General features: G+C 50.4%; 3 protein-coding genes across 3 annotated transcripts; all 3 read right to left on the reverse strand.

The window, feature by feature from the left end:
• Positions 1–15,582: 15,582 nt before the first annotated feature.
• On the reverse strand, positions 15,583–18,657 carry LOC147983030 (putative acetyltransferase At3g50280). The gene has a single exon (XM_087542800.1). The coding sequence runs from the start codon at positions 17,256–17,258 to the stop codon at positions 15,900–15,902; it is 1,359 nt and encodes a 452-aa protein (XP_087398926.1). The 5' UTR covers positions 17,259–18,657; the 3' UTR covers positions 15,583–15,899.
• Positions 18,658–18,795: 138 nt separating this feature from the next.
• Positions 18,796–22,308, reverse strand: ARGAH1 (arginase). Its single transcript, XM_087542801.1, has 6 exons — positions 22,026–22,308; positions 20,722–20,881; positions 20,507–20,640; positions 20,072–20,281; positions 19,502–19,612; positions 18,796–19,201 (listed from the first exon to the last, which is right to left on the reverse strand). Exons 1-6 carry the CDS (start codon positions 22,173–22,175, stop codon positions 18,941–18,943), a joined length of 1,026 nt encoding a protein of 341 aa, XP_087398927.1. The 5' UTR covers positions 22,176–22,308; the 3' UTR covers positions 18,796–18,940.
• A 3,194-nt stretch (positions 22,309–25,502) lies between these two features.
• On the reverse strand, positions 25,503–27,344 carry LOC147983032 (putative acetyltransferase At3g50280). Its single transcript, XM_087539419.1, has one exon. The coding sequence runs from the start codon at positions 27,167–27,169 to the stop codon at positions 25,763–25,765; it is 1,407 nt and encodes a 468-aa protein (XP_087395545.1). The 5' UTR covers positions 27,170–27,344; the 3' UTR covers positions 25,503–25,762.
• Between the last annotated feature and the right edge of the window lie 317 nt (positions 27,345–27,661).

The following is a 27,661-nucleotide window of genomic DNA, read 5'->3' on the forward strand; positions in this document are numbered from 1 at the left end:
GGGAGAGTGTCGTCCACATACCCTCGTAGACCGAAAGCGGAAGCGTTAGCACGACACGGTTGATGTAGTCGTACGTCTTCACGATCCGACCGATCAAGTACTGAACGTACGACACCTCCGAGTTCAGCACACGTTCAGCCCGATGACGTCCCTTGAACTCCGATCCAGCCGAGTGTTGAGGGAGAGTTTCGTCAGCACGACGCCGTGGTGATGATGATGATGTTCTACCGACGCAGGGCTTCGCCTAAGCACCGCTACAGTATTGTCGAGGTGGACTATGGTGGAGGGGGGCACCGCACCCGGCTAAAAGATCGAACGATCAATTGTTGTGTCTCTAGGGTGCCACCTGCCCCCGTATATAAAGGAGCAAGGGGGGAGGTGCGGCCGACCAGGAGGGGCGCGCCAGGAGGAGTCCTACTCCCACCGGGAGTAGGAATCCCTCCCTTTTCCTTGTTGGATTAGGAGTGGAGGGGGAAAGAGGAGGGTGACCTGCGGCGTCCGCAGGTGATGGCGGCATCCGGGGGTGACCTGCGGCTACCCTCCTATTTTGTTCCTGCAACATGCATTAGGCCTCAGGGAGGCGTTTAGACTTTTCATTTGATATCGTGAAGACAATGTGTGAGGACAATGCGTTTGTAATATTTGCTTCGAGATTTTGCGATTTCCTTCCTATTTGCTTTGCGTTCTGCGTCTGTAGAGCCCGGCCCCACACATACCTCAACCGCCATTGGGCCGACCGGAGACCAGGACGGACCAAGGAGTGACGGGCTACGTGACCAGTTAGGCTCCTGAGTCGCGATGCTCAGGAGTCCCCCTTGACGCGCAAACAGCTTATAGGGAGAGTTCGCGAGGATAGACTAATATTCTATGTCGGCAGGGCCCGGCCCCGCGCATACCTCAACCGCCGTTGGGCCGACCGGAGACCAGGACGGACCAAGGAGTGAGGGGCTACGTGACCAGTTGGGCTCCTGAGTCCCGATGCTCAGGAGTCCCCCTTGACGCGCAAACAATTTCCATACCTGTCCTCGACGAGGCCTCGGGAGGGGCGCGGGACGCCCAGGTCCAGGAGACCTGGTTGGGTGGCGTGCGCTTGGGTGTGGTCTGAGCGCAGCCCCTGTGCCCAGCCCCCTCGCGCGGCTCTCCCGAGGGGAGGCGTTGCGGTGAGGCCGGACGCTGAGCTCTGGGCTCCCCGAGGTTGGTACGACCATGCGGCCGCCCTCAGTTGTTTATCACCAGCGCGGAGCATAGTGCTTCCGCTTGTGCACGGGCATAGCCGCTCCTCGGCAGTGTCGACGGCCAGCGCGGAGCATGGTGCTTCTACTTGTGCGTGGGATGGGGGCCCCCTCCAGGAGGAGCCCCCGGGGCGTGTACAGCTCCGCCCTGACACGTGGCTTGCACGGCAGGGCTGCGAGGTGTGTCTGGGCACTCGTGAGCCAGCGCGGGACTCACGAGGCCCTACCTCAAGGCGGGTTGCGCCTGGTCTTGAGTCTTGGTGGATGTGTGTCCCTGCAAGGCGGTTAGGTGCAAGCACTCTATGTCCTCAGGCCCCGGCCCTCGAGCGAGCTCAGCCGCCGCTGGTATGCCAGGTTGCGATGTCGTGGTGAAGGCCAGGGGGTGAGGGCTGGAGAGCCAGTAAGAGCTCCTGAGTCGCGATGCTCAGGAGCCCCCCTTTTAACGCGCAAGCGAATTGCACTGTGTGAATGTACCTGCAGCGGGTGACAATCGAGCAGGCAATAATCATAGGAGGTTAAGCAGGGAAGGCAAATCAGCTTGGGTAAATGCAGGAAGATACATGCCACTGGGTCCGGCCCGAGCGGCTTGGGGATGATGCAGCCCGAGGGGCGCCCCCAGCAAGGCAAGCTAAAAGACATGAGCCAAAAGGGATACATGCCGCAGGGACGGACCCACGCAGCCTGGGAATAATGCAGCCCAAGGGGCGCTCCCAGCTTAAACGAGCTTGAAAGATGTCACCTGGTTTTGTAGACGAAGCAGAGTTGGCGCAGCTGAAGGTGTGCATCAAAGAAATGACTCATCATGAGCCACCGAAGCCCTAAGCCTCGGGAGGCTCTGGGGGCTCAGGAGGCTCCCTGAAGACCGTCTCCGTTTCCTCCAAGACGGCGCGGTACCTGGCCTCTCGAGCCGCCAGTGTTGGGGAACGTAGTAATTTCAAAAAAATCCTACGCACACACAAGATCATGGTGATGCATAGCAACAAGAGGGGAGAGTGTTGTCCACGTACCCTCGTAGACCGACAGCGGAAGCGTTAGCACAACGCGGTTGATGTAGTCGTACGTCTTCACGATCCGACCGATCAAGTACCGAACATATGGCACCTCCGAGTTCAGCACACGTTCAGCCCGATGACGTCCCTCGAGCTCCGATCTAGCCGAGTGTTGAGGGAGAGTTTCGTCAGCACGACGGCATGGTGACGATGATGATGTTCTACCGACGCAGGGCTTCGCCTAAGCACCGCTACAGTATTATCGAGGTGGACTATGGTGGAGGGGGGCACCGCACACGGCTAAAAGATCAAACGATCAATTGTTGTGTCTCTAGGTTGCCCCCTGCCCCCGTATATAAAGGAGCAAGGGGGGAGGTGCGGCCGGCCAGGAGGGGCGCACCAGGAGGAGTCCTATTCCCACAGGGAGAAGGACTCCCTCCCTTTTCCTTGTTGGATTAGGAGTGGAGGGGGGAAAGAGGAGGGAGAGAGGAAGGAAAGGGGGGCGCCGCCCCCCTCTCCTTGTCCTATTCGGACTAGGGGGGAGGGGCGCGTGGCCCTGCCCTGGCCGCCTGTCCTCTTCTCCACAAAGCCCCACTATGGCCCATTAAGCCCCCGGGGGGTTCCGGTAACCCCTCGGTACTCCGATAAAATCCCGATTTCACCCGCAACACTTCCAATATCCAAATATAGGCTTGCAATATATCAATCTTCTCTCGACCATTTCGAGACTCCTCGTCATGTCCGTGATCACATCCGGGACTCCGAACAACCTTCGGTACATCAAAAACCATAAACTCACAATATAACCGTCATCGAAAGTTTAAGCGTGCGGACCCTACGGGTTTGAGAACTATGTAGACATGACCGAGACACATCTCCGGTCAATAACCAATAGCGGAACCTGGATGCTCATATTGGCTCCCACATATTCTACGAAGATCTTTATCGGTCAGACCGCATAACAACATACGTTGTTCCCTTTGTCATCGGTATGTTACTTGCCCGAGATTCGATCGTCGGTATCTCAATACCTAGTTCAATCTCGTTACCGGCAAGTCTCTTTACTCGTTCTGTAATACATCATCCCGCAACTAACTCGTTAGTTGCAATGCTTGCAAGGCTTAAGTGATGTGCATTACCGAGAGGGCCCAGAGATACCTCTCCGACAGTCGGAGTGACAAATCATAATCTCGAAATACGCCAACCCAACAAGTACCTTCGGAGACACCTATAGAGCACCTTTATAATCACCCAGTTATGTTGTGACGTTTGGTAGCACATAAAGCGTTCCTCCGGTAAACGGGAGTTGCATAATCTCATAGTCATAGGAACATGTATAAGTCATGAAGAAAGCAATAACAACATACTAAACGATCGAGTGCTAAGCTAACGGAATGGGTCAAGTCAATCACATCATTCTCCTAATAATGTGATCCCGTTATTCAAATGACAACTCATGTCAATGGCTAGGAAACATAACCATCTTTGATCAATGAGCTAGTCAAGTAGAGGCATACTAGTGACACTCTGTTTGTCTATGTATTCACACAAGTATTATGTTTCCGGTTAATACAACTCTAGCATGAATAATAAACATTTATCATGATATAAGAAAATAAATAATAAGTTTATTATTGCCTCTAGGGCATATTTCCTTCAGCCAGGTCACGCCGCATGCTGCGCTGATAGGCCGACACCACGCTCGGCAAGCCGAGGGGCATGCGAACGTAGCTGTGTGGCGGGCCCTCGCAACGGCCCACACGCGAAGGCCAGAAGCGCTCCTGAGACACGGCCCTATTGAGCCTCGGGACATTGATGCAGACGCGCAGCTCAGCACCCTCGCCTGGGTGGTGAGCTGCGCCCTGTGAGCGGCTGTCGCCGTGCATGACTCTTGCGTCTTGCAGTTCCTGTGTGGTCTTGGCAATGAACTCCTGAGTGGTGGGCACCCCTTGCCCTGTGTTCTCCTGAGGAAAATGTGCCATGTAGCACGCCTCCAAGTGGTGCCCGAGCGCCTCCCTCATGAGGTTGGCAAGGCCCGAGGCCCTCCAGAAGAGAGCCCTCGAGCCGTGCCCGAGGAGGGCGCTGGGCGCGCCTTCCTACGCAATGGAGGGTGGCGCCCCTGGGACGGACGCTGATCCTGATGAGGCTCCTGCCGCGACTCCATCCTCCTGAGGTCCTGCGCAGCGTAGCTGCTTCTTCTTGGGGATGGCCTCTGGAGGGCCCTCACTTTTGCTGTCGGGGTCGTCGATTGCTGCAGCTTGGAAGGCGCGCTCAAGGGAGCACACCTCATCCCTTTCCTCACATGGGACCGTGATGACTCCGCCGCTTCCAGGCATCTTGAGGACGTTATAGCCATGGTAGGTGACCGCCATGAACTTGGCCAGTGTCGGATACCCAAGGATGGCGATGTACGGCAGGCGGATGTGGGCGACGTCGAAGTCGATGAGCTCGGTGCGGTAGTTATCGCGCGTGCCGAAGGTGACAGGCAGGCAGACCTGCCCTATCGGTGTGGTGGAGCCGTCGGTCACTACTGAGAAAGGTTTGGTAGGCTGGAGCTGCTCATATGGTCCTGAGATGTGCAGAGCCCCTCCTCAGCTCTTGCGCACTTGGTCGCCAGGTTGAATAGCTCCTGAGATGTGCAGAGCTCCTCGTGGATAGCAAGGTCTTCCTTCATCTTGATGTCACGGACACCGTCCGAGAATGCGGAGATGATGACCTCATCCGTGACCTTGGGGATTGTCGTGGGGCTGTCACGGCAGATGTCCTTAGTGTCAGGACTTAGTCGCGAGGCCAACGCATCTATGTGGTAGCTTGAGAGGGGTTGAGAGGGACGAGAGACGCGTGGTTTTACCCACGTTCGGCCCCTCACGGTGGAGGTAAAAGCCTACGTCCTGCTTCATTGATATTGATGATGATGATCACGGTTACAAGAGTGCTCTATCTTGAGAGCTATTGTCTAAACCTAACTTGTCCAACTTGTGGAACTTGTGAATCTTGTCCCCTTTTGAGGAGCCCTGCCCCTCCTTATATATGTTGGAAGGGCGGGTTACATGTGGAGTCCTATTAGGATTAGGACTAGTCTATCTCTAATACAAACCGGATACAAGTCCAGGTATTAACTCCTTGTAAGATAAATGTTCCTCATGCCTTTCCTCTTAAACCGGCCCACCATTAACCTAAACCGGCCTGCTGGTCCTTGGGCCTTGTCATGCATCTGGAATACGCGTCGGGTCACCAATGAATCTTCAAGCTCGTGAATCGTCATACCAGTGAACCGCCAGACTCGTAAACCGCCAGACACGTAAACCGCCAATCACGTAAACCGCCAATCCTCTGGCGGTTTACCAATGAAACGCCTAGTCCGGCCAGGTTATACTTCCGGCCGGTTTACACCGCGGGGTATATCCCCGACATTAGCCCCCAAGTTTAGCTTGGATTTATCCATGGTAAACTTATGCTGCAAAAATAAACACAAGAACAAATTTGACAGGTTGTGCTCCGGGTTAAGAATTCTTGTAAACTGGTACCTGATCACCCTTAAGTCCTTGTTATTTCCTCCTTCTGGGAAGTCCGGGTTAACAAGCCAGCTTCATACTCAATTTGTTGACATTGGTTTTTCACAGAGAAATATTGTGAAGAATAATCCACTTGAGTCGGCTTCCAAAGCGTCGGTTTAAGGAATATGGGTCTTGAAATACTTATCTGATATTCAGCCGGTTTGAAGATGTAAAACTTGCCGGTTTGATATTACCAAAATTGCCGGGTTATAAAAACTGATGATCCCGGATTATGACCGTTGATAGATGCCGAGTTATGATTGTTGCCAACGCCGGATCACACAATTAATCTTCCTGATTTGCCAAAAACTGAGAATTTGAAGATGTTCCTCCTTTATATGCATATTACCTGTAGCCCCCAAGTCTTAAGAGGAGAACATAATGATAGCTTAAGACTTGTGTCAATATAAATGTTGCATGCTTGAAGAAATCCAGACTGTTCATCTCAGTTACTAGTCACAACTGAATATTCCCCATATGTAGCCCCCAAGTGCCGGGTTGTTGTGCTTGCAGCAACCTGGGACTTGTAATTGCTTTATGCATATAAAACCTCAACCAATGTAGCCCCCAAGGGCCAGGTCATTATGCAATAATGAGCAGGGACTTTGTAGATATGATCATATAGATTTGAACAGCAACGTGTAGCCCCCAAGGGCCGGGTCATTATGCAATAATGAGCAGGGACTTTGTAGATATGATCATGTAGACTTGAATTGTTGTCAGGAGCAATTGGTAGCCCCCAAGGGCCGGCTCATTATGATGTGATGAGTCGGGTCTTCAATAAGACGAGCAAAAAAATGACTTTGCATTAGCCCCCAAGTGTCATGGTGCATGCTTGCAGTGACATGAGACTTGCATGTAATCTCAATTTGAATAATGTAGCCCCCAAGTGCCGGGTCGTAAGCCTGCAGCGACTCGGGACTATTCCTTCCATTGTAGAATAAATCATATCCTTTGATAAAATAATAGCCATTGCGCTAAAGCGACTTTGAAAACTTCAATAATACCGGTTATTAATGATCATAATAAAATCCAGCCATGTTGGCTATTGAAGATAATATAATCCGGTATGAAAACCTAATTCATTCAATATCATAATGAAAATTCAGCCAAGTTTGGCTATTTGAATAATATAACCCAATAAACGCATGATTCCAATGGCGCAATCCAAATATATAATGGCGACTTATAGTCCAAAGCCAGGCCGGTTTAATAAACACCGGATAATTTCTCATCATATACTGGTGACTTATCGTCTTAAAGCCAGGCTGGTTTAATAAACACCGGATAATTTATCATCATACTGGCGACTTATAGTCGAAAGCCAGGTCGGGTTAGTAAACGCCGGTGATTTATAATCATGCTTTATTCAACCTGTTTCTGCATACAACAAGTTTAAAGTGTCCGGGCGGTTTACCGTCGGACGGGTCATAATGCCCAATATATAACCCAGGTTTATAACCAAGGCTGCACTTAAAAATAATCAAATATGAAATATATCATACCTGTGACATTGAATCACATCGTTGGTTTACCAACTTTTTGTAATAGGGGTAATAACCCAGATTTTGAGTACTGAGAACTCCCTCCATATTGTGTCAGTTTATGATAAAACCGTACCAGATTGTAATAAACGCCGGTTTAACCACATATAATACTGGCGACTCGTAGTCAAACCAGACCGGGTTAATAATCGCCAGATTATAACTGATCATATACTCACAACTTGTAGTTGATAGCCGAACCGGGTTGATGAACACCGGTTTACTCCATAATAAAATGGTAACAGAAAATCAAACCGGGCAGATAGTCTCCGGATTAAAATTTGACTGTGTTTCGTCAATTTGACAATTGAACCGGTTTGAGAACTTGTCGGTTTAAAAACGCAACAAATATAAAAGAAACAGTTATCAAGGAAAATATTGAAGCAAAGGCAATAATAAAACCATTTGCAAAAAGAGGCTTATTGAGCCGATCAGATGGTGTTACCATGGTCGGACACGACCAAGCTCCCCAATGGTGTAGCTATGGTTCAAGTCAGCCAGGTCCCCAAATGAAACCGTGGCATTATGACGATCAAGAGGCGTGGCAATGGTTCGGGTTCGACCAAGCCCCCAAGTGATTCTATGGCCTTAGGCCGATCAAGAGGCGTGACTGGTTCAGACTTGACCATGTCCCCAAGTGATCTGGTGGCTTTCGCCTATCAAAAGGTGTTGCATCGGTTTGGACACGACCAAGCCCCCAAGTGATGTTTATAAAATTTTCAAGGGGTAAACCGGAGGCCGCTTTAAGACAGAACAACTCCGTGTAACCACACATGATGTAAAAGAACAGAGACGCCGCTTTATGAAGCAGACGCCCCCATGTGATCAATAATATGTCAGGCCAGTAAGGCAGGATGCCCATGTTTGAACCGCGCATCGTGGTAGCAGGTCTTCTTCGGCAATTTTTAACTTTTTGCAAGAGATAAATTCTTCTTGAACTGGGATCTTGAACCGGATATTAAGAGCTTCAAAGCTTTGTGGGAGACATCTTTCCCTTGAACCGGATTTTAAACCGAAATCTTCATTTTTAGCCGGAAATTTTCTGACGGCCTTTAAACTCGAACTTGCGAGAAGTTAATTCCTTTTTGAACCGGAAATTCTTAAACCGGATTTGAGAGCTCCAGAGCTTTGTCAGGGAACAAATTTCCCTTGTACTGGATTGTAAACCGGAATCCTTTTCTGATGACCTGAAACTTCTTCATTGAGCCGGGATAACTGTCATATACTTTCTAATCCGAAAATCTTCTGACAGCACGATGTGAATCCGGGACCGGGTTATCTTTCCCTCCAACGTATTGGGGTTCTTGACTTCACTGAAAACTGGCAACGTTTGCTAAGTCATATCATTGTAGCCCCCAAGTCTCAAGGTGACTCGAGGAGTTGTCTTGAGATTCTCCATATTTGACCGTAATATAAACCGGCATAACTTGTATATCATTGGTGTTGATAGCACGATGTGAATCCACAGAAGGTTGAGGTGACTGCGGCGGGTTGTAAATGATCCCGTATGAGCCGTGTCAGCAACTCGGCCAATGGTTCCTTCCAACTGGTGATTTGAAGTTAACCAAACTGTAGTGGCGGCGATTTGTGCGCCTGCCCATTGAACCACCCAGTGCAGACGGATGTTGATAGTATATGATGATTTGCCTCCATTTTGTTGAAAGAAAAACCGGTCTACCCAAGCTGTGACTTGCTCATATTCAATAAACAGCTCATGCAGACAGGTGCGGCCCGGTATGTTGATGTAGACCAGGCTGCGAGACGGACGGTAAAGACAACTGTAATATCAGAGGCGGCACAGACAGATGAGTCGGCCGTGGTACTGTAAGCCGGTGCGGGCGAGTTAACCACGTCGTTCTGATGTAGTGCACAATTGTCCTGCATCAACAATATTGCAGACCAAGGCAAAGATAAAACTGCTCTTCGACAAAAATAATATGTGCCAATAAAATATAGTTTAGATGGATACCACCTGACTCGTCCGGATAGTAAATGAGTCGGTTGCGGCGTTGTAAGCCGGTGCGGACGGAAGAGTCGACTGCGGTGCTGCATGCCGGCGCTGACGAGCGAGTCGGCCGCCGCGTTGGAAGCGGCGCAGACGCGTGCGAATCGGCCGCGGGCACGGACGACGAGTCAACCGCATTCGTTGATGTAGCGGGGGTGACGACTCTCTTGTCCGTGCTAGTGCAGAAAATAATACTGGCGCACATTCCTTTGCGACACCTTTATAATGAATAATAGTCCTGCGAAAAAATAGCACAGACCAGAGTAATTGTTCTTAAACAATTTAATATGTGCTGATACTATATAAAAAAAGATAGCACCTGGTGGTTTGTGCCTGGTATTGGATAAAGTTGGACGCAATCAGATGAAAAAGATAGCCTCACTGATGCACGCCTAATTTTGGCAATTGTACTTTGGCTCGATTTTTCTTGTGGCTAGCCTTGACACCCCCTTTTTTAAACGCCTTCATCCAGTGGTATTTGCCTGAAATTGATTGCAGCTTCACGTAATCACATGACCGAGTACTAGTGGTACTTGGACTTGACTAGTCTTGTTTTCCACGTGATGGATGATGGTCCTTCTTGGAGATTGTGCCATTGTAATTCCGTTTCAATTAGCACTAGTAGCAAGTCTTTGGAAAGTAACTGCCATGGAGACACGGGACAGCGGTCAGGCTGCAGCCTTTTTCTTTTTTAATGTAGATGACTGCAGCTGATCCATAGTATTTTGCCCTTTGACTCCTTGCGTACTAGTAACAACATCTGGTGTCATGTTGGCTTGATGTGATAGACTGTCTTTTTCTGTGATCTGTAGTGCCTTCGTGGCAGAAGAAAAGGCAGCAGTACACGGTTGATTGCTACGGCCTGGGATATGTGGACGTAGAGCAGCAGCGATTCGGAGTTGATCCGGTTTAAAACCGCGAAGTTGACTCGGAACAGACCGGCGGTTCGGACGAAACTGCAGTGAAGCGACGGTGGCTTGGTGCGGCCGTTCAACCAGGGTTGACCCGCCGGTGAAAACGTTGCCTTGGTAATTTCTGACTGATGGGATTTGATGCCTACGTGAGTGGCGGCTTTCCTGGTGCGGGTCCCTCCATACTAATTAAGGAAAACGCTGCAATCTTTGGCCACTTTCAATCGTATTCCACGAACCGTGTCGGACTTTCTTGGGACATTGAGATCTTCGTGGACGGCAACCACTCGTACGTGGCCGATCGGACAGCCGCCCGACACAGTAGTCATCGGACCCACTCGCCAATTCTCCGCTGACAGCTCTTGTAGCAGTAGTTTTGGTTTCGACGAGAATAATTCCTTCTCTTGATCTCGGCGAGTTATGGCGGTAGCAACGATCCAGCCCTGATGTTCTCTTGATCTTGAATCTCGAATATACCGTTTGACTGTTCGTCGACGATGTAAACTTCTGCGCCGGTTCTTTTCCATCCAGCAAATCACGAACTTCTCAATCCCTGAAGAGATCCCTCCAAGATCTCAATACCACCGTGCGCCAGCCCCACGGTGGGCGCCAACTGTCGTGGGGCTGTCACGGCAGATGTCCTTAGTGTCAGGACTTAGTCGCGAGGCTAACGCATCTATGTGGTAGCTTGAGAGGGGTTGAGCGGGATGAGAGACGCGAGGTTTTACCCAGGTTCGGCCCCTCACGGTGGAGGTAAAAGCCTACGTCCTGCTTCATTGATATTGATGATGATGATCACGGTTACAAGAGTGCTCTATCTTGAGAGCTATTGTCTAAACCTAACTTGTCCAACTTGTGGAACTTGTGAATCTTGTCCCCTTTTGAGGAGCCCTGCCCTCCTTATATATGTTGGAGGGGCGGGTTACATGTGGAGTCCTATTAGGATTAGGACTAGTCTATCTCTAATACAAACCGGATACAAGTCCAGGTATTAACTCCTTGTAAGATAAATGTTCCTCATGCCTTTCCTCTTAAACCGGCCCACCATTAACCTAAACCGGCCTGCTGGTCCTTGGGCCTTGTCATGCATCTGGAATACGCGCCGGGTCACCAATGAATCTTCAAGCTCGTGAATCGTCATACCAGTGAACCGCCAGACTCGTAAACCGCCAGACACGTAAACCGCCAATCACGTAAACCGCCAATCCTCTGGCGGTTTACCAATGAAACGCCTAGTCCGGCCGGGTTATACTTCCGGCCGGTTTACACCGCGGGGTATATCCCCGACAGGGATCTTGAGGTGGGTGTTGTTGAAGCGCTGAATGTACTTCTGGAGGGTCTCCCCTGGCTGTTGCTTGATGCGGCGCAGGTCGCCCGCAGCCGGCGGGCGGTCGCGAGTGCCCTGGAAGTTGGCGACGAAGCGGTCGCGCATCTCGTCCCAGTAGGAGATCGAGCCGTGCCGCAGGTTCAGGGGCCAGGAGCGGGCCCCGTCCTTGAGAGCCATGGGAAACCAGTTTGCCATGACTTTCTCGTCGCCGTTGGCTGCTTCGATGCTCAGCTCGTGGAGCTGCAAGAACTCCGCGGGGTCGGCGGTGCCGTCGTAGCGAGGAGGCAAATCCGGCTTGAACTTGCCTGGCCAGACGACGCTGCGCAGCTCGGGGGTGAAGGCGCGGCAGCCGGTTATTGGGGCCCGCTTCGGAGGTGGAGCTTGGTCTTGACGAGGTCCGCGCAGTCTTAACGAGGCGGCGTGGGAAGCGCGGGTGCAGCTCCTCGCGGCCGAGGGATTTCTTGGCAGCTTCTCTCTTCGCGCGCGGGCACCGGACGTGACGGATCACACCGCGGGGCCGCACGCCTTGGTGCCTGTTGGGGAACGTAGCAGAATTTTAAAATTTTCTAAGCATCACCAAGATCAATCTATGGAGTCATCTAGCAACGAGGGAGAGAGGAGTGCATCTACATACCCTTGTGGATCACGAGCGGAAGCGTTCAGAGAATGGGGATGATGGAGTCGTACTCGCCGTGATCCAAATCACCGATGACCAAGTGCCGAACGGACGGCACCTCCGCGTTCAACACACGTACGGAGCGGATGACGTCTCCTTCTTGATCCAGCAAGGGGGAAGGAGAGGTTGATGAAGATCCAGCAGCACGACGGCGTGGTGCTGGATGCAGCAGTGATCGCAACAGGGCTTCGCCGAGTTTCTGCGAGAGGGAGAGGTGTAGCAGGGGAGAGGGAGGCGCCAAGGCTTGGTGTGCGGCTGCCCTCCCTCCCCCCTCCTTTATATAGGCCCCCTGGGGGGGGCGCCGGCCCTGGAGATGGGATCTCCCAAGGGGGCGGCGGCCAAGGGGGGTGGAGTGCGCCCCAAGGCAAGTGGAGGCGCCCCCACCCTAGGGTTTCCAACCCTAGGCGCAGGGGGGGCCAAAGGGGGGGCACACCAGCCCGCTATGGGCTGGTTCCCCTCCCCACTTCAGCCCATGGGGCCCTCCGGGATGGGTGGCCCCACCCGGTGGACCCCCGGGACCCATCCGGTGGTCCCGGTACAATACCGGTGACTCTGAATCTTTCCCGATGGCCGAAACTACACTTCCTATATATAATTCTTCACCTCCGGACCATTCCAGAACTCCTCGTGACGTCCAGGATCTCATCCGGGACTCCAAACAACTTTCGGATTACTGCATACTCATGTCTCTACAACCCTAGCGTCACTGAACCTTAAGTGTGTAGACCCTACGGGTTCGGGAGACAAGCAGACATGACCGAGACGACTCTCCAGTCAATAACCAACAGTGGGATCTGGATACCCATGTTGGCTCCCACATGCTCCTCGATGATCTCATCGGATGAACCACGATGTCGAGGACTTAATCAATCCCGTATTCAATTCCCTTTGTCAATTGGTACGTTACTTGTCCGAGACTCGATCGTCGGTATCCCAATACCTTGTTCAGTCTCGTTACCGGCAAGTCACTTTACTTGTACCGTAATGCATGATCCCGTGATCAACCACTTGATCACATTGAGCTCATTATGATGATGCATTACCGAGTGGGCCAAGAGATACCTCTCCGTCATACGGAGTGACAAATCCCAGTCTCGATTCGTGCCAACCCAACAGACACTTTCAAAGACACCTGTAATGTACCTTTATAGACACCCAGTTACGTTGTGACGTTTGGCACACCCAAGGCACTCCTACGGTATCCGGGAGTTGCACAATCTCATGGTCTAAGGAAATGATATTTGACATTCAGAAAAGCTACAGCAAACGAACTACACAATCTTTTGTGCTATGCTTAGGTTTGGGTCTTGTCCATCACATCATTCTCCTAATGATGTGATCCCGTTATCAATGACATCCCCATGTCCATAGCCAGGAAACCATGACTATCTGTTGATCAACGAGCTAGTCAACTAGAGGCTCACTAGGGACACATTGTGGTCTATGTATTCACACATGTATTACGATTTCCGGATAATACAATTATAGCATGAATAATAGACAATTATCATGAACAAGGAAATATAATAATCATTTTATTATTGCCTCTAGGGCATATTTCCAACAGTACCAAGGCTCCGTCTTTGGGCTGGGGTGGTGGAGGCGCGCCCCGGGCCTCATCGCCCGTGGCCGGCTGAGGGTGAGGCAGAGAGACGGATAGCGCCGGGGAGCCCCCTGCGGCTCGGACGAGCTCGGCGACACGGTCGAGCCACTCCTCGTAGAGGTCGTCGACTGGGCGATAGCGCAGGAGTTCGTTTGCGGCGAGGAGTGCGGCCCACGGCTCCATGGGAGCGTGGCGTGCATGGGACGAAGAACCGGCCGGGGTCAGCAATGGAGTGGTGGTGCGGCCGTCCTACCGTACCGAAGGATGCAGCGAAGACGCTTGCTGGTCGTTCCCCACCGTGGCGGTGGCAGTGTTGGCGGTGGGAGACGGAGAACGACGAGGTGGCCCGTCGATGGGGGCCGTCTGAGCAACGCGGGCGGTGAGGGCAGTCCGACGCTCAGCTCGAGCACAGCGAGCGTCCGCCATGGAGCGATGGAGCGACGAACTGATGGAAGGGAAGCTACGGCGCACCCCTACCTGGCGCGCCAAATGTTGAATGTGGGGTTCCGGCAAACCCTTAAGGTTTGAACATTGGGGTGCCGCGAAGTCTTTTCCTCCCACCGATCTACGCCCTAACTCGCTAAGATCTCGCGACGAACTCGACGAACTCGCAACACAGAAAGACACAAGATTTATACTGGTCCGGGCCACCGTTGTGGTGTATACCCTACTCCAATGTGGTGGTGGGTTGCCTCTTGGGTTGATGATTAACAATACAAGGGGAAGAACAGCCTCCTGAGGGTGAGGTGTTCTCGTGCTTGGTTAACTTGTGTGTGTGGGGATGATCTTCCGGCTCTCCTTGCCTATGGTGGTGGCTAGTCCTATTTATAGAGGCCCTGGTCCTCTTTCCAAATATTGAGCGGGAAGGGAGCCAACAACGGCGGGAAATTTTAAAGGGGGACAACTAGTACAAGCTATCCTGACAAAGGTGGTCTTCGTCTGCGAAAGGCTCTGGTGGTGACGCCGTCTTGGGCTCCACAATGACCTTCGTCTTGCCGTCCTTCTGGTCTTGGTCTTGTTGCACCGATATGGCAACCTTTGCCTGATGCCTCGATACTCCTCGCCTGCGTTGGCCTCCTTAGCACCAAAGAGGAAATAAGGACGCTGCGCGCGCTGGCGCCCGCCTGATGTCGATCATCATGGCTCACGAAACGAGAGCCTCGTGAGGTTTGCCTCGCCTTGTTATCTCCGCCCCTCGTGAGCCTGCCCGACTAGGCCACTCCGGGGGAGGTCTTGTGTCGTCCGCCTCGCGAGGCTTGGCCCCTCGTGAGGGTCTTAGATGCCTTGTTGATGAAGATGGGCCGTACGGCCCGCTGGCTTAGTCACGCCGCGGGCCGCAGGCAGGCAAGTCTGGTGGCCCCCGTTCCCAGAACGCCGACAGTGTCCACTTTGGCACTCTGTTCAATAGGATCCAACAATGGCAAAAACAAACGACTTCTTCTCTATTTCGTGATACAAAGTGGACGCTACCACCGTCTAGCAAACACATATGTATGAGCCCGAGAATGCAAACACAAAAAGCATATGCAAATAATGGCAAGATGAAGCAATTGAGTTTATGTGGGTTGCCACCCACATCCCACTTTGAGGGCGTTTGGCTGGTCACTTGTGAGTAGTAACCGACATAGTTGTTCACTTTCCCATAAATGATCCCACATAAATGTTGGAGAGATACCACATTGTGGTTGGTCACGATAGGATGCGGCTTCACATATTCTTTTATTTGTGATACTCCTTTCAAATCTTTTTTCTTTTGTTTATGATACTCCTTCTAAATCTTCTTCCATTATTTGTTTTCCTTTTGTTCGGTGCCGCATATTGGATCCATTTTTTTAGCCAACCAAGCTTTGAGCAACAAAACGATCGAAACTTGACGCAGGGCTGATTTTAATATGCAGACCTAACAGACACAAAAGTGCAACCTCACGCTGGGCATCAGGATTATCAATTACTACAGCACAGACACGACATTTAAAGGAATAAAATAAAGCACCGGAACCAGACTCTCCGTCGGCGAGGCACACCTCCGCCGCCATCATCTATGCCCTCCTACTCCTAGACGGACGTGCTCATCAGCTCTTCGTCGGCGACGAGCCTGGCGAGAACGTCAGGAGCGAGGCACACCTCCACTTCCATGCCCCCGGCCCCTCCGCCGTCCTCGAAAACCGTGATCAACCCGTCCTCCTTGTCCCCGGGTCCAGTCCGGACGCCCACCGGCCTGCCCCAGCCAAAGTCGTTGCCGTACACGTCGAACCGCGGCGAGCCGCTCATCATCACCGCCGCACGATCCCCACCGCAGCCACCCACGGCCACGCGGCTGAAGCTGGGGTTGTGAGGCCAAGCCTCGAGCTCGGCCCTCACGCTCGCCTCGTCGACCGAGGCCACGGCACGATTCACAAGCCGCGCCGTCCGGCCCAGCCGGCCGTCGCCCAGGATCTCGCCGACGGGGTGCCTGGCAACCCCACTTGTCAAGGCGTTGCCCATGTATGCCTGCGGAATACCCTTCACCCGCGTCCGGCATCCGACGGGGAGCGTGAGCTTCGCCCCCACGTCCGGCGCCAGCCCCCGGGCGCGGCACACCGCTCGCCATAGGTGCGCGAGCAGGGCCTGCAGCGAGGAGATGGTGGCCGTGGCCGTGCCGGCCATCTCGGCGTTCGCTTTCTCCTTGAGCTTCTTTATGCTCTCCGGGGAGAAACGGATGGAGCATTCCTGCACCGGCGGGTACTCGAACGGCCTGGCCATGTCCTGCACCTTGGCGAAGGGTAGAGGGATCGGCACGGGGCAGCCGTCGTGGAACCACCTCTCGAGTGGCGCCGCTGTGGACATGTCACTCTTGTTTCGGCTGATCTCCGACCAGGTGTTGAAGAGGTCCCAGAACGTCGTCCAGTCGGCGGCCGCGTGGCTGAGCGACATGGCGAGGAAGACGCCGTCGGCGAGCTCGGTGACCTGCACGGCCAGGAGCGGCCGGCTGGGGTCAGCGGCCGCGTCCGTGCTGAGCATCCCGTTGAGAGGGAAGAAAGACCAGGCGACGCGCGGGATGACGCGGAGCGGGCCGGAGATGTCGGACACGGGGACCCCGGGCGCCGCGGCGTGGACGAACTCGGCGCCTTGGTCGCCGCAGCGGAGCGAGATCGTCAGGCCGTCGCCGCTGCCCGCCGGCGCGACGGCGAAGCGGCCGGCAAGGGGGTGGAAGCGGCCCAAGGCGCGCGCGAAGGACGACGCGAGGTGTTCGACGGCGTGCATGCTGGCCGGAGGCTTCGGCAGGAGGACGCCATTCTGGCTGTAGCCCATGGTAATCCGCTGCAGGTCCCATGGCGTCAGGTGGACGGTCTCAGGCTCCGGCGGCGGTGAGCTCCTTTGATACTCCGGCTTGACCATGCGCCGCGAGATGATCTGGACACCGCCGCCTTCCATTTTGATCGCCCAAGCAGTAGCCACTATCTATGTGAGTTTGAGCTCGATCGTGCGTCTTGTTGTGACTACATTACGGGGAGGCCTTTATTCGCCCATGTGCGACAAGCATGCCTCGTGGAGGACGAGCGTGTGCTTCAGTATAACACCCCATCACTATATCTTATCTTATCTCCTCCCGCCTATATGCCCCAGCCCTGCTCTTTTTTTAGGAAAGTTTCAATTAATTCATTATGGCAGAGCAGTATAATGAACACAGAAATAACAAAAATTACATTTACGCCCCTGAACCATTCAGCAACGACTACATGCACTCAAGCGAACTATAGGCATGTCGCCGTCATCGCCCATCCGTCACTGGAGTTGGGCTAAACTTATTACGATAGACAGTCGGAAAGTCGTCGTGCTGAGGTCTCGCGGGATCAGCACACCAAAACGGCACTCGTCACCAATGAAGAGAAGTACATATCAAAATGATTCAACATGTAGCCACACAAACGAAGATGAACCTCTCCGTGGAAAGCCTACCCCTTCCCTCTCCACTGAAGGAAACACCGTCCACTTTCAGTTAGTATAATTTATAGAAAAGTATATTTTTCGTCCATCAACTTTTAGCAGAGTCTAGATCTGGTCCCTCAACTTTGAAATCGGACAATATGCACCCCCAACTACTAAACCCGAACAAGGTTCGTCCCTGGACATGGTTTTGGTGCTGACTTTCGTCGGTTTTGACCGTGTTTTCACTCAAATTCGCGCACTTTCTTTAAATCCGTTTATTTTTTTCAGGTCCACATACCATTTTCAAGTTCACATGCTTTTTTCAAATCTGTGTACTTTCTATGAAAGTTCATGAATTTGAAAAAGTACACAGATTTGAAAGCAGCACGCAAACTTGAAAAAAGTATACGGATTTGAGAAAAATAAGCGAACTAGAATAAAGCATGCGAATTTGGAAAATTATGGGAACTTGAAAAAGTACGTGGATTTGGAAATAGTCGGAATTCAAAAAGGTATGCGATTTGGAGTTTTTACGCGAACGTGAAAAAGTACACAGATTTGAAAAAATACATGAATTTCAAAAGATTCTCGGATTTGAAAAATATACATGTATTTAAGTCAACACCGGTCAAAACAGGGGTGAGTCAGCACCAAAACCACTCAAAGCCAAGACCAGGGACGAACCTTGTCCAGTAGTTGGAGGTGCAAGTTGTTCAGTTTCAGAGTTGAGGGACCAAATTTAGACTTCGCCAAGATTGAGGGACGAAGAGTATACTTATCTCTACAATTTACTTGTGGGCTCCTGTTCCCTAAGTTCCATTGTCTTTAACTACAACTATGTCAAGTTCTGCAGATACCATACTAATCAATTCACTCAAGATTAGTGACACCTTGGTTTCTTTATATTTATTTCAGACTTTTCGACATATTCTTTGTGCGAGAGACAATGCTCTCATCTCATCTAGTACGAGGCACCTACGAGCTTAATCTTGGATGCGTGCATGTGAAAGGAGAACCAACAAATACCACATAGCACATTCCAAATTCAAAGACGTTTTGCAGCCTGATTTTATTATTTATAGAAGATTGTCAGACTAAAATGTGGCACAAATGATTGGCAGGAATCAAGATCAAGGACCACTGTGCCTGAAAATCCTCTTTGTTGATTCTGTCCTGACTGGCTCTGCTCATTTGGAGATCTTGGCGCTCAGCTCCCGGACCAGCTTTGCGGCGACCATAGCCGTCATCCCGTCGACCGTGTCACGCTGCGGGTTGAACTCCACCACATCTCCGGCGACGACATCGCCTTGCAGATTCTGAAGGATGTTGAGAACGTCGCGAAACGAGAGGCCTCCCGGCTCGATATGAGAGACGCCAGGAGCGAATGCGGGGTCGAGGCAGTCCACGTCAACGGAGACATACACCCCCTTCACACCTTCCCCAAGTTTCTGCCAAAGGCAGTAAAGGACAATCATTCAAGAAATTCGTATCATTTTGGTGATAAAGTATTCCACCCAAGGAGTACAAGAAAGAAAAACACAAGGCTACTGCACATTGTGTTGAATTAAAATGAGCACAGAATGGTCTATTCTGAATTTTGAATACCACCAGAGGTAGATAATACCAAATGAAATTAATAGGAAGAACTGAACCATAGGAAACATCAATATGAATTGTCCTCGTGATAAAATGAATGACTGACAGAGACGGACAGGTATGAAATGGTGTGGTTTATGTTAGTGAGTTACCAGATTCTCAAGCTTCTCCCGATCCCTGGAGAAGGTGCGCATCTCATACTGTTCCACACCAAATCTCTTCCCTTGCTCACGTCCTTCTTTGGTAATTGATCTAAGTCCAACCTAAAATCCATCAGACTGAAGGTAAAGACACAGAAGCAGGATAGAAGCAGAGTTGCACAATACTGACTAGTGAGCACCAAAAGGTTAGTCCCAGGACAGCAGAAGAAATGAAAACAAGAACTTGTAAAACTCACAGCCGGTAAAATGTTTCTGGTGGCCTATAACCATTATTTCAACCTTGATACAGCTTATAGATGTTAATCTTCATAACATATTTTGTAACAAATGTATTACCCAACATTGTGTTCATACTCCCTCCGTTTCAAAATAGATGACTCAACTTTGTACTAATTTTAGTATAAAGTTGAGTCATCTATTTTGGAACGGAGGGAGTATTTCATAATTATCATTTTCTATTTAAACTTGAGAAGAAAAAGAAAAAGGAGAAAGAACTTCAATCAGTAGTAGCCCCATGATTCATTTGGATTTCAACACTCAGACATGAAAAAACAGAATTACCTGCAAAAGTCGCCTAGCATAACCTCCTTCCATTATTCTTGCAAATGAAGAAGCATGTGAGTAAGTGTTCCCTTCAAAACAGTCATATATATCTGGATGTGCGTCAAGATGAAGAATGTCAACAGGCCCGCCAAGCTTTTCAGACACAGCCCTAACAACTGGATAAGATATCGAGTGATCGCCTCCTAAGACCAACGGCCGAAGAGGATCCTATACAACGATGTGTCATAGTTAAATATGTGAAGATCTTCCAAAATTATTCTGCTTCAGTAGCTTTCAGCTTTGTTCAAGCAAATCTCCGGCTTAGCTCATGAAAATAATTATCACAAACTTCACCAGATTCTAAAATAAGATACTAAATACAGTAGTGGAATGTCTTGGATATTCTGAAATGATATTTCTGAATCAAACATTCTGGGGTAATATATAACTTACTTCGTCCATCACTGTTTTGACAGACTCGCTGATTACATGCATCAATCTGTCATCTTCAACACCACAGTCACGAATCTCTTGTATAGGGACATCACCAACATCAGTTAGCACTCTTGGATCATTTAATTCCTTGCCTGCATAGCATGAACATATAATTGTTTCTTTGATAAATGTCTCTTGCGTACAAGGTAGCATTTTGATAGTATTAAATTTACCTTCTTCTGTGCTAGAGTTGGTGCTTCCACACCAAATGGCCTCCCTTATGCGAGGAGGCGCAAATGCAGGACCCTGCAAGAAAGATGAGTTGTGCCCAAGGGGCACTCCTAAGAGTGTCGCAGAAGCTTTGACGCCACCCATAGCACGCAGCAACTCTCCCTGATTCCAAGCATGAGTAAAGTCAGGACCTAGGACTAGTAGAATTCTCATAACTCATAAGTGTGTTGTATTCTAACATGCAGTCATAACCTGCTCACAAACTTATCCCATTTCACTTATTAGATCACCTGGTAGGAATGTACGACTGTTGTAACTATCAACAAGCATTGGGTTTTAATGATAAATCTGAACAAATCAAGCATTTCCTAAAAGAAGCAGGGGAAAGCTACTATTTGAATATAACTTTTGCCCAACTCCCTTTCCCTTTCTTCAGGTGCAGTATTAGTACAGAAGTTGTATATAATACACCAGCTGCCTCAAAGAAGGAACACCAGAGTAAACTATGAAGGTGCTAGATTCCAGCTGAGAAAAGGCTTAAGTGACGCCATGTGCATGTGACCAGCTTTGACCATATCTTACTCCTAGTTATAGTCTCAATAAAAGTTATAAAACAATTAGGCTTAGTCCTCAAAAGACTCGATTGTCACATGAGTGCCAATGAACTCCCGAGAACAGTTCATTAAAAGATAGCATATGGTGTTTCTTAATGCTGAAATTAAAAATGTTTCAGTCCAATCCAGGTGTTCTTCAAAATTCACAGAATTGTGATGTGGGACATCAGGTCTGCTACTGTATGAATGTGTGCTTTCCACCCATTTCAGCAGAGATGACACCAATGTTCTCCCCTGTATTTATTTCCTTAACTATTGTTGTAAAGTACTGGTGTTTAAAATTTGCTAAAGGCAGGCTGACCAAATTACGGTGCATCAAGGATGGATTGCTTGTACTAGTACTGAGCAGTTAGGGGAACTGTAACTCTTGAGTAGATAATACAACAGTAATCACGTGCTTTGAGAGAATCAGAGCTTCTCATCGTCAGCTGATGTGAAATAATGATAAAACAAGATTCAAGAAAAAGGAGAGGACACGAGTCGACTCGATCTGGACTGACACCGTTGATTCCCCACCCACAAAAAGGAACCCCTTTTTTTTCTATTTCGTCAGTCAGTCACTCAGTGGCGCGCGTGCAATCCGAATCGCGCCGAATGGAATGGAATATGCAGAGAAAATCGATCCGGCGCCACGGTGGTTGCAGGAGATGGGGAGGGGGGAAACGAGAAAAAAAGGGAGAGGAAAGGGCGACCTTGAGCTTGGCGCGCTCGCGGATGAGGGTGAGGGAGGCGTCGATGACGCGGCTCTGGCCCCGCTCCAGCGCCTCCGTCGAGATCCTCGCCGCGCTCAGCCGCTGGATCCACCTGGCGGCGCCCGTCGCCGCCGCCGCGCCGCCGCCCATCGCCGAGGAATCGTCGAGGGGGTGGGAACTAGGAAGGAGGAGACGGCGAGGGAAGCAAACGAGCGAAGCGGCCTCTGGCCTGCGGGCTGCGGCTGCGGGGAACTGAAAAAGGAAGGAAGAGACGTGACGAAATGCCAAGCGAGTGAAGTGAACGATACCTGTTTTTCTAGAAGATTCATATGCCTTTTTAGGTGTTCAAAGATTGCAAAACACTCGGCACAACATACGAGATGTATAGATAAGAGTGAAGAAATCAGGTCTTCAGTTCAAGACCCGGCTAGGATACATGCTATTGTGGGTGATTGCCATGACGGAGCATAGACAAGCCGATAAGTATGTTTTGCTGACTGATTCTACAGCCACGGACGAGAACGGCGGACCATGAGGACGGTGTGTGATTGTCGGGGCGTTCGGAATTGGGATTTTGGCGGCCGGTGACCTTCCTCCCTCGGTCACTGTCACGATGTATAATGATGACCTTCATTGCTCGCAGTCTTTGGTGGCAACCGACTCTTGTCGCCACTCGGTTGCCTACTTGTTTGAACTTGGTCTTCGCTTGCATGCAGTGGCGGAGACAGGAAAACTTAATCACGAGGGTCAACTTGATGTTAAATCTTGTTGGGGAGGGCCAAAGCCAACAAAATCATGATAATACACAGAATTACCAGCAGGTAATCACTTGTTTAGTGGAAAATTCTGCTTTGGCCTGGGCCGGGGCCCCTGTTGGCACCCCCTGCCTCCGTCACTGCTTGCATGGTATCTCACGTCAACACTGTGCTACGCATGTAGCAATCGCGATCGTAAAAAGTGATGACAACAACACATTTTAAACCCCGCAAAAGAAAAAAGAGACAACACATTTTGAATCTGGTTTGGTGGTGCTTCTTAAGTACCGATCTCGAGCTCTTGGATGAAAACCCGAGGTGGGACCTTAATTTGCTATATCTGGTAATTGTGATATTTTTTTGTGTCCTTGCCTTGTTGAAGGCATTGCTTGAATTTAAGTAGACTTGATCTTTAGGGTAAAAATCTATGATTTGGCCTTCAGTGATTAGATCTGACAACGATGAAACTTGAGCGTTGTTCTTTTTCTGAAGATGTAGTTGTTGAAGAAGTGGCCCACGGTGCGCGCGAAGGATGATGCTAGGTGTTCGACAGTGCGCACGTCGGACGGAGGCTTAGGCAGGGTGACGCCTTTCTAGATGTAGTCCATGGCGATCCACCGCAGGTCCCATGGCGTCAGGTGCACAGTCTTTTGATCGCCGAAGCAGCAATCAGAATGTGAGTTTGCGCTCGATCGTCCTGTGTGACTTGGGGGGTACGGGATATGTATATGGGGAGCACAAGCAAGTTAAGATCTTCACAACTTTCCTTCTTTCTCTCTTTCTGCAAAAATCACCACACTCGTGGTTCATTAAATTATAGGGTGTGACTAGATCTCAGTCGACTGAAACTTAACCAAGTCTAAATCAAATGACATAATGTGTAATAAAGAAAAAAGAAAAACTGAAAAGAAAACTTTGCACACGTAAGATCTCACGAATATAGGATTGAGTGAGACTTGGTTAAGTCTCAGTCGACCGAGATTTAGCAATCCCGTAAACCATAACCACACCGTATAATGGGCATACAGACGAGGCATTTTTTTGGAAACCGAAGGAATGTAACGAGAAACCACACTACTACATGCACGACACCTTGGCTCAATCTTCAGCATCGTAGACACAAACCAATATGTGGTTGAATGGTTAGAAAGATAGTGATATCCCAGCTCACTAGGGTTGAACTCCTAAACTTGACTAGTAAGGTACACGTTCATTGCACACACGAGATTTGATAACCAAATTATGAATAAATACCACATTATAGCATGCAAGCTTTTGAGTCATATATGCATGATGTAGATGTTCATTTAATTATTATAGTTCATCTCATTCAAAATCAATTAATTTTATAAAAAGTTAATGTATTTTAAGATTCATGGATATTATGGGTTGTAAAGCATAAAGTAAAAACAAATAAGGGCAATTCATTTAAAAAAGAAAAGTTTGGACAATTATGATATGAAAGATTTTAGAACAAAGGAGAAGTGCTTGTGTTTTGAAGTTTGTGCATTATGCTTAAGTTCAACCATGAAGTCTTGTAGATTGTACATGTGGCAGAATCTGGTGGAGTGTAAATGATATCCAACGGCTAGTAGTGATCGGATTCGCCATCTCTGCACCGTCAGATTTACTTTATCCAACGATCAACTTTCAAAATTATTCGCAAACTATATAGGGGTATAGATATTTATGCTCATATTTTTCCATATTTATTTCAGGACATCCATAATGTGTCTTCAGTATAAGGAATCTATGCCTAATAATAAAGTCATTAGTGCTTCTGACGGTATGTCACATAAATTGCCCTCAAAATTGCAAAATATTACTCACTGATGCAACTTATAAATGACAAAAAAATATTTCACACAGGAGAATCCTCCGCCTGGGCCGACCCACGGAGTATGGACCACCTGTACTGCGCTCTGTGCACTGAGAGAAGACGAAACGCGCCCATTTTGACCGGCCCATGTGCGGGCGGCCTGTTTTTAATTTTTTCTATTTTCCTTTCGGTTTTTGTTTTTTTCTTCTCTAAATAATTTGGTAATTTAAAAGAGTTTCAATTTTTTCTAAAATAAAATGTTCAATAAATTATAAAATATTTGTGGATTCCTAAAATGTTCATAATATTTTTTTAAATGTTCGCATATTCAAAAAAAGTTCGGAAATTTGAAAAACAATGTTTGAGAAATCAAAAATATTCAAGATCTTTTTAAAGTTTGTATATTGAAAATGTTAATGAAATTTGCAGTGGGGCATGCATCAGCCATTTAGATACAGTGATGTCAACAACTAAAATATGATACTGTGATACTAATATTTGGCGTGTCAGAACTGTTTAGCTCAAGAGCAAAATATTACATATAAGTTATAACATACGCAAAAAAAGGACTATGTCTAAATTATAATAAAAATGTCCATTTTGTTGGTCATGTGCTATATTTTCTGAGAAGTAAAAAAAATTGCTTTTATTTTTTTGCTCGACCCGCTAGCGCCCGTCACCACAAGCACTTAGACTTGGACTTTTTTGCTGTGTGTGACACAAACTCCGCAGTTTTCTCCATTATATTAGTCAGATATTGATGGTCTTTGTAAACCCTCCTAGTATTTATGTTGTTTCTTGTGTGCGAGCATGGAGGATTTTAAAAAGTTTGTTGATGTCATCATGCGGGGTGACGGGTGACGGAGGAGGTGGAGGCAGTCTTGAACCATTGGGTTAGTGAAGTGGTCTTTTTTTTGTCTCCCATTACAACACACGGGCATTTAGCTACACGAAAAAGATCTTGATGAGATGTTTTTACAGATTTGATTCACTAAACTTGAAAACACATCGTATTCTCTCCCCTTGCAACGTACCTATGTGTGAGTAACAGAGTAACGTCTACAACTGGGAGGAGTCTGGACGGAGACTGTATCTGAATGGCTGATCGACGCACTGCCAAACTCCTTCGACGCACTGGTGCACCGTGCACCTACCATCGCGGATCAGTACGTCGACCCTCCTACCACCGCGTCCATCAGCTCTTGGTCGGCGACGAGCCTGGCGAGCGCATCAGGGGCGAGGCACACCTCCAGCTCCATGCTCCCTGTCCCTCCGCCGGCCTCGTAGACCGTGACCATCCCGTCCAGCTTGTTCCCCGCGCCGCTCCGGACGGCCACCGGCCTGCCCCACCCGAAGTCGTTGCCGTACACGTCGAACCGCGGCGAGCCGGTGACCACCATCGCCGCAGGAGGATCCCCGCCGCACTCGGCGGCGTACTTGAAGCTGGGGTTTCCAGGCCACGCCGCGAGCTCGTCCCTCACGCTCGCCTCGTCGGCCGCAGCCACGGCGCGGTTCAGAAGCCACGCCGCCCATCCCAGCCGGCCGTCGCCCAGGATCTCGCCGACGGCGGTCCTGCCGACGGCGCCCGCCACCGCGTTGCCCAGGTACACCTGCGGCATGCCCTTCACGCGTGTCCGGCATCCGACGGGGAGCGCGCACGTCGTCTCCTGGTCCGGCGCGAGTGCCCGGGCCCGACACATTGCTCGCCATAGGTGTGCAAGCACGGCCTGCAAGGAGGAGATCGTGGCTGTGCCGGTGGCCATCTCAGCGTTCGCCTTCGCCTTCAGCTTCTTCACGCTCTCCGGGGAGAAACGGAGCGAGCATTCCTGCACCGGCGGGTACTCGAACCGCCTGGCGATGTCTTCCACCCTGGCAAAGGGGAGAGGGATCGGCACGGGGCAGCCGTCGAGGAACCATCTCTTAGGAGGTGGGGGCACCGTGGAGATGTCTCCGTTGGTAGCGCCGCCGCTCCGGCTGATCCCCGACCATGCGTTGAACAGATCCCAGAACGTGGTCCCGTCGGCGGCGCCGTGGTTCAGCGACATGGCGACCACGAGGCCGTCGGCGAGCTCCGTGACCTGCGCGGCCAGGACCGGCCGGCCGGGGTCCACGACGGCGTCCGCGCCGAGCATCCCGCTGAGAGGGAAGAAGGACCACACCACCCGTGGGATGACGTGAAGCGGGCCGGTGATGTCGGCGACAGTCACCCCGGGCGCCAGGGCGTGTACGAACTCGGCGCCTTCGTCGCCGCAGCGGAGCGAGATCGTCAGGCTCGGCCGAGGCGACGGCGCCCCGTCGTCGTCGGTGGCCCCCGGCGCGACCGTGAAGCGGCCGGCGAGGGGGTAGAAGCGGCTCACGGCGCGCGTGAAGGACGACGCGAGGTGTTCGACGGCGTGCGCGCCGGCAGGAGGCTTGGGCAGGACGACTCCCTTCTGGATGTAGTCCACCGTGATCCGCCGCAGGTCCCAGGGCGTCAGGTGGACGGTCTCAGGCTCCGGCGGCCGGGTGCTCGTTTGACAATCTGGCTTGACCATGCGCCGAGATACGATCTGGACTCGGCCGCCTTCCATTTTGTGCTGTGACGAACCCAGATCGGGCGCGCGCGCTCTCTCTCTCTCACTCGCTCACATGAAGCTGGAAGAAGGAGAGGAACGCACTAGACACAAGGCTTTCCGGCGACAAACGCCACGCCGCACGAACGGCGATATTTTCTTCGAGCTGAAACTCAGATCGGAAACATACCCAATCAGTACAACATGGGTCTTTTTATACCCAAGCTAGCACAGGCGCACGCACGCGACTACAGCTGCCCATCTGGCCCGGCTGCGCGCACGATCCGCATGCCACACCGGCCGCGCACAGGACGCACTCGCATGCCGGCATGCTCGGATCGCCCCGGCTCCTTTGCAACTAACTCCAACAACCTGATCCTACGGGATGGACTGTGAGGCACACATACACACACCAAAGTAATACAGACCTGTGGTTGGATGGTTAAATGAACAGTGGTATCCTAGCCGACCCGGGTTTAAGTCCTAGTGCTTGCATTATTTTTAGATTTA

Source organism: Triticum urartu, chromosome 2A, assembly GCF_056163025.1.
Source record: "Triticum urartu cultivar PI428250 chromosome 2A, HENAU_Tu73, whole genome shotgun sequence".
NCBI classification, from domain to species: Eukaryota; Viridiplantae; Streptophyta; class Magnoliopsida; order Poales; family Poaceae; genus Triticum; species Triticum urartu.

Excerpts from the sequence above, each read along its gene's own strand:
- LOC147983032 (XM_087539419.1), bottom strand. The coding sequence starts at position 27,169 with ATGGAAGGCGGCCGAGTCCAGATCGTATCTCGGCGCATGGTCAAGCCA.
- ARGAH1 (XM_087542801.1), bottom strand. The coding sequence starts at position 22,175 with ATGGGCGGCGGCGCGGCGGCGGCGACGGGCGCCGCCAGGTGGATCCAG. Across the intron at positions 20,282-20,506 it reads TCAAAACAGTGATGGACGAA|GATCCTCTTCGGCCGTTGGT; the intron begins GTAAGTTATATA and ends ATCGTTGTATAG. Across the intron at positions 19,613-20,071 it reads ATGCTAGGCGACTTTTGCAG|GTTGGACTTAGATCAATTAC; the intron begins GTAATTCTGTTT and ends GATGGATTTTAG.
- LOC147983030 (XM_087542800.1), bottom strand. The coding sequence starts at position 17,258 with ATGGAAGGCGGCGGTGTCCAGATCATCTCGCGGCGCATGGTCAAGCCG.